We start from the raw sequence: 6,578 nt of genomic DNA, 5'->3' as shown, positions 1-6,578 counted from the left end.
CCCCCCCCCCCGAGCCTCCTACTGCCGGTCTATGGCTGCTGCGACGCTACTTCGAGAAGTACCCGGAGGATGCACCCAAAGTGACCCTCTTCGTGCGTGCTTGCTTCGACGCCGCCACGCTGACCCGGGGCCACCACCATCCGCCGAGCAGCAGCAGTGTGTTCTATTACTGCTGTGGAGATCGAGTTCTCTCTGTGGAGTACAGAGATGCTCACTAACTGGGTGGCAGAGGCCTTGTAAGGAGCATAGTGTGACGATTCTTGCTTATGCTCCGCTGGGGTAGGGATTCTTGACGGGACACGTCACAAAGCTGGAGGATATTCCTCAGGGCGATATTCGGCACCTGTTTGGCAGGTTTCAGCCAGAGGTATTTTTCACCTCGCCTCTTCTATCCCCTTCTCAGCCTCCCTCCTCCTCTTTCTCCATAGATACTGACGGTTGTGATAGAACTTCCACAAAAACCTGGGAACTGGTTGAAAAGATCAACACCTTTGCTAAGCAGCGAGGTGCCACCTCAGCCCAGCTGGCTCTAGCATGGATTCGGGCCCATTCCAATACAGACAATTGCGGCACGATAATCCCCATCCCCGGGGCCACAGTGCAGTCTCGCGTGGAAGAGAATTGCCAGGTGGTCGAGATATCTGCTGAGGAAAAGAATAGGCTAGATGAGATTATCAAGTCGATTGAAGTTGTCGGAGAGCGGCAGATTGTGGGAATGAGTGACAAGCATCTCTGAACATAAAGGCTTGTTTAGTTAAGTAGCAACCAACACCCTTGAGTGTCCGAATACTTTAGGTAGTCGACTGGGGTTGTTATCTCTCAACAACTAGTTCAAGGTGATTCTACCATAGATACCAAGATTCATAGCATCGCACAGGTCTATATTGGTGTGCTAAAGACTAGATACACCTGTCCCATAATTCTCAAGCACGTAGTCAACGTCTTTGTCGCCGCGCCCCGAAAGATTGACCAGGATTCGTTCAGACAAAGGGCGCTGCGATGCCAATCTGATCGCGAACGCTACCGTATGCGCACTTTCCAATGCAGGGATGATTCCCTCGAATTTTGCCATGCGGAAAAAGGTACTGATGACTTCCTCATCGGAAATTGCTGCGGCGGAAAGCCGACCGGTTTGATGCAGCATCGCAATCTCCGGGCCGATTCCGGGGTAGACCAGCCCAGATGCCACGGATGAAACACTCGCAGGCGCACCATCATCTTGCTGCAGCACAATCGATCGGGCACCATGCAACGTTCCCGGTCTGCCATAGGATAATGTCGCCGCGTGTTGGCCGAGTTCATCGGATTTGCCCAGCGGTTCCACTGTGTGCAGAACCACCCCCCGGATCATAAAGGAAACCTGAATACATACCCATCGCATTCGAGCCACTTGCAACGCAGGCAACAACATGCTCGGGCAAGCTGCCATTCGTGATCGAAAGGAATTGCTCGCGGGCCTCTTGGCCAACTACACCCTGAAAGTCTCGAACGATCATGGGGAAGGGATGTGGCCCGATAGCCGATCCGATTCGCACCTTGTTGAGCTCGCGCTGGAATTCCGGTGATTGACGCAGCTTCTGATAAGTGCTGGTCAATTCTTCTAGCGCCGGTCGAACCCCAGGGGGGTAATGATTGACACCAAACTGACCGAAATACCCTTCGGCGTCGGGTTAGCTCTGGGAATAAGAACGTTCAATGTTTGCCATCATGACCGACCCTCTCTGAGACGAAGGGCAGCGATGGCCTATTCTTACGGTTGGTGGCTATTGAGTTATACTGATTAGCTAGCTGGAATACCAACTAAACCTGATCGAAACAACGGAGGCGGATAACGAAGAAACATTCCAAGAGATCAGAGGGGTCATGGAAACAAAGAGCATGATTCCTTACCGAGGTTAGTCCTCTCCAGCCTGGGCGAAGGCTACATGCATGATGGAATGGCGGGGTGATCTAGCAAGATCTCCACGACTTCTTTATTCTATTTCTTTAGGTTATTCTAGTCTAGAATCTGAATCTGAATCTGAATCTGAACCTTTACAAGGTTCTTATGAGAGTTTTATAATTCTATAATAATTATTTATTTATTACTATCAGTTACTACGGAATATAATATTTGACGGCCTCTTCACCAAGTATCATACGATCTACGGGCTTCCCCGCAAAACTAACATTGTTATCAGAATTCTTCCTGCTTCCTTCTCTTTATATTTAATATTTATTATATAAGGCTAACTAGTTAAATACGCTAGTAATTATAGAACTGAGTTATTACAGAATATTAAATATTCTTTATTTTAAGTCCCTGCTATCATATGAAAGGCCGTAGGAATAATAGAATATTCTAATTACAGCGGTGTTATATATTAGTACTCAGGATGAATTACAATCCACTGAACAAAGCAAGAGATTACAGCTTGTCTCTCAGATCACAATCAAAGGACGATAAATCAAATATATCTGAGTGTACTCACGTATATCCATCTCATAGGGAGTAGACTCATACCACCTCAGCAACTCGTATAAGCAAGGAGCTCAATAAAACCTCGTATATATGTACCTAATCCACCAGCAAAATCCATAAATGATACCACTACCCTGCCCTAAACGCCCCTTCAATAAAAACCCACTTTATACCATACCATATCGCGGACGAAAAAGAAAAAGAAAAATCAGATGGCTGGTAAGGGCTTGAGGAAAGGAACCCGGAGTTCCGCTTGCTCTCCGAAAAGATGACAAACATTAACATCTGATTGCCGGAGTTCCGTCCTCCGACTTCCCATTGGCTACTGGGATTGTCTACTCCATATTGCACAATTTAAGCTTAGCTTGGCCCTAGCATTAGTCCGCATTAGGGAGGTTCGGGCGGTGGGGATGAAGGCGTTTGTGGGTGGGGATTTGTGTCGGGCTTGTTTCTCTTCGTTTTTGTTCTTTCGGGGTGGTTCGGTGGGTGGGCGGTTCCTGGGTTTAGTCTAGGGCTAGAGGGTTGGATTACCTGATCTGGGTTTGGGGGGTTTTTATTGGTTGGGTGTGGTTATGGAGTTGAGGTTGATAGGTAAGGTATTCTAGACTATGTACGGAGTAGATATGATATGAAAGGTGACTGGGGCACAATCAATTTTGGTGGTGCATTAGAAGATCAATAGACAGGTTTGTGATGCTTGTTCTAATTTCCATCCTTCTTGAAGACACTTTTTCCTGACCTCAAGGATGATCTTTATCTTCGCGTTCTATGTTTTATGTGTGCCGGATGTATTGTAATACCAATGCCTGTCAATACTGAATGGATAGTTGTAGGTGGAGAAGGAAAAGGTCAATATACAGATATGTTTGAATATTTTATAGTATTAGTCCCAGAAGCTCTATATTAATAGTTACTTTGGTGGGAAGCCTACTAATTTAATTAAAATAGCTCTACTAGCGAAGGATATGGGCCTTCTTCAGCTGCACGCTTGTCAAGCTTGGGTTGTAGGCAGAAGACGAGATTAGATATCACTGGTTAATTTGGATAGAAGCGAATTGTGATGAATGCAGCGCGAATAACTAAAAGCGGTAAAGCGTGTCTGTTCATCCGCTTGACATCGCTGTCCATTACTGTGTGAAATTTTTTATCTGTGGCTGTTTTAAAGCATAGATGCGACGAAAATGTACCTTAAAAAAAAGGCCACGACATTTTGTGGCCATCCCGGCGTCACCCGGAGTTAATTCGTACTTTAAGTTTAATAGATGTCTCATGTGTATTAGACTTTAGTACTTAGATAGCGAGGGAGCTTGAGGATTTGTGATGGAATCTTGTCATCAAAAACGTGGTGGTCCCACCAAGGTTAATCTGTTTTAATCCGTTCGGGGTCTGTTTAATTGTGCGGGTCCACATGGTAAGACACGCTCCATCGGTCCAGCTCCGGGATCCAAGTCTTTGGTTTGGTACGGAAAAATTCATGTGGTTCTGGTTCTACTGAGTCATTGGGATGCAAGAGAGGCAAATTCTTGGAATGAGTCAAGTGTTCATTGATTCAACGTGATCGAACGTGATTCGTATATACATTATCTCGTTATACTCGTCTCATCTGCTCTGCAGGTGCTATTACGCGAGCCCGCGCAAGATCAAGTATGTCCGACCACGGGTCAGGAACGAGAGATTAGTATCTATGTGAAAATAAACGAGAAAGGAAAATATTATAGTACAAAACGAGATTAGTAGTTCTCCTCCTTCTTCTTCTCGCCCTCCGCCTGCTGAGCCGCAGCTACGACATCATCATCGGCATCGAGAGCGTTCATCTCGTCTTCTGTGTAGTTCAGATGGCGGTACACGATGAAGAAGATGATACCCGCGAGGAACGAAGCAACCGCAAGGCCGACGAACATCCACATGATGGCGGGATCATAAGCGGCAGGAGTAAGGGCCTCAGCAATGGCGGCACCGAAGGCGTTGGTGAGGAGGTACATGGACTGCACGAACGACTTCATGGTTGGGGGTGCCTTGGTGTAAGCGTACTCAAGACCGGACACCGATGCGAAAATCTCAGAAAGGCCGATGAACACGTAGGCAGGGGTCTGGATAGCAATGTGCACGTGGTTGCCAGTGGTCTGTCCGTTGACGATGGACGCATCACAGCCAGGGCTCTCGTAGCAGGGTCCGGCAGAGTAGATGAGATGCTGAACAATGGCGGCGTACATCATGGCCAAAGAGGCGACGATGAAACCCAGAGCGATACGGGTAATAGGGCGGAACTGGATGTGGAAACGGCGGAGCACCGGGTAGACTGTCAGTTCCAGAACCGGGATGAAGACGATAATGGAGATAGGGTCGAAGTTCTGCATCAAGTCGTTGGGAACACCATGACCCTCCATCTGATCGGCCTGAGTAACGAAGTTACTCGAGAACTGACCGTAGACGACCCAGTAGATGGGGTAGAAGGCGAACACTTTGCAGGCAACCAGGGCACGCTTGAGCTCATCGATGAAGTGGTCGTCCCAAGGCAAGTTGGTCCTGGGGCTGCGGCCACCATGCTCGGCCTGCCAGGTGGGCTTGGGTGCGTCCATGTTGCGATTGATGACCATAATCCACAGCGCCTTGAAGGCGTTGGTGATGATAGAACCCTGGGGAGGGCGGACGACGTAGTACTTGCGTCCGATGATAAGCACGCAGGAACCGCAGGCGAACATGCACAGACAAAGCAGATAACCAGACCAGTAGCCGATATCTCTCTCCATGTAAGGAGTAGCCAGCAACGAGAGAGAACCAACGTTGATACAGCCGTAGAAAATCATGTAGATACGCTGAATAGTCAGGGCAGGATCAATGACAACACGCTCGCCAGTCTTGGCGATGGTTTTGATAGCCATCTTCTTCCGCTTGTATTGGTCGGCAATCTTCATGAATATTAGCATGAGTCGGTATCCAAGGATCGTAGGTGATTACATACCAGAGGGGCCACGTTACTCTTGATACCACCAGTTCCCAGGCCAACGATCAGGATGGCGACGATGAAGCCTCCCAAACCAGCACCATGTTCAAGAGACGAGGGAATCGAAGTGCACACCAGGATGAGCAAACCAATCATATAGATAATGGAGAAGACAACGATGGTCTTGTATTTTCCAAGGTACTGATCGGCAACAATAGCACCAACAATGGGAGTGACGTAGCACCAGAACTGGTTGAAGGTGGTAAGACCAGTTGCACCCTGATGACCGAGGCCTAGCGCACCACGTCCTTGGCTACCATCTAGAGGAAGGTTCGCGTAGTTCTGGAACAAACCGCTCATACCGTAATATGTGAAACGTTCGCAAAGTTCGACAATGGCGACCAGCCAGGCAGAGACGGGCAAGTTCTCCGCAATATGACGCAGGTTCTTGATTTCATCTTGTGTGGGCTCTTCGCCATCTGCGGTAGGCCCCAGAGCCTTTTCGTTCGCCTCGAGGCCGTCCTTTTCATCGATTACATGTGTGCCATTGTATTGGGCCTGTTGTCTGCGTAGAGGTTAGTCGTGAATGGAGGAACAAGATGAGTAGTGAACAAGAGTGCAGGAAGAACTGAGGAAGACAAAAGAAGACACTTACTGAGTCACCTCAACATCACGATCTGAAGACATTGTGAAGGAGACCAGGCGAAAAAAATCCCCAGAAGTAAGAGGGGATAGTTTTGCGGGACAGGAATTCGTCTCAACGGTTGCGCACGAGGTCAAGAACTCAGGAAGGAAATGAGAGCCACCTTATATTCCCCGTTCCTAGTGGGAAAGCCTGGTCTGGGATCCGATGCGGGACCGTCTTATCATTCGAAGCGACCTATGCGATCAACGAAAAGCTGGGAGGCTCCATCGCCGGCAAAATTACGGCGAGAAACCGATGGAGGGCACGATGGGGAAGGGTTAGCGTGCCCTCGGATGTAACCCCAAACGAGAGATGCAAAGATATGACAAGAGATGACAAGAACGGTTAAGCATCCGTCGAGGATGCCGGAAATCCTTATGATTGGTTCCGTGGCGCGTTCTCGAAGCCCGGCACAAGATCACTGACCAGTCGGAGTTTGCCGCCCAGTCGAAAAAATTCCTTTTCAAAGATGGTAAGAGTAAAAAAAA

General features: G+C 48.3%; 3 protein-coding genes across 3 annotated transcripts; 1 reads left to right on the top strand and 2 right to left on the bottom strand.

Annotated features, from left to right (window-relative positions):
• Positions 1-31: 31 nt before the first annotated feature.
• Positions 32-736, top strand: BDV27DRAFT_164775 (uncharacterized protein; the record flags this gene model as incomplete). The annotated part of the gene is made up of 3 exons (XM_032073756.1): positions 32-156; positions 230-236; positions 284-736. 3 exons carry the CDS (start codon positions 32-34, stop codon positions 734-736), a joined length of 585 nt encoding a protein of 194 aa, XP_031920247.1.
• Positions 737-892: 156 nt separating this feature from the next.
• BDV27DRAFT_164774 (tryptophan synthase beta subunit-like PLP-dependent enzyme) lies at positions 893-1,706 on the bottom strand (the record flags this gene model as incomplete). The annotated part of the gene is made up of 3 exons (XM_032073755.1): positions 893-1,323; positions 1,373-1,657; positions 1,691-1,706. The coding sequence occupies 3 exons, from the start codon at positions 1,704-1,706 to the stop codon at positions 893-895; spliced, it is 732 nt and encodes a 243-aa protein (XP_031920246.1).
• Positions 1,707-3,942: 2,236 nt separating this feature from the next.
• On the bottom strand, positions 3,943-6,574 carry BDV27DRAFT_139842 (peptide MFS transporter). The gene is made up of 3 exons (XM_032069531.1): positions 6,061-6,574; positions 5,424-5,970; positions 3,943-5,370 (listed from the first exon to the last, which is right to left on the bottom strand). Exons 1-3 carry the CDS (start codon positions 6,090-6,092, stop codon positions 4,192-4,194), a joined length of 1,758 nt encoding a protein of 585 aa, XP_031920245.1. The 5' UTR covers positions 6,093-6,574; the 3' UTR covers positions 3,943-4,191.
• Between the last annotated feature and the right edge of the window lie 4 nt (positions 6,575-6,578).

Source organism: Aspergillus caelatus (genome assembly GCF_009193585.1).
Source record: "Aspergillus caelatus strain CBS 763.97 unplaced genomic scaffold BDV27scaffold_551, whole genome shotgun sequence".
NCBI classification, from domain to species: domain Eukaryota; kingdom Fungi; phylum Ascomycota; class Eurotiomycetes; order Eurotiales; family Aspergillaceae; genus Aspergillus; species Aspergillus caelatus.
The sequence above is the reverse complement of the archived record's forward strand: the minus strand, read 5'-3'. Positions and strand labels throughout refer to the sequence as shown.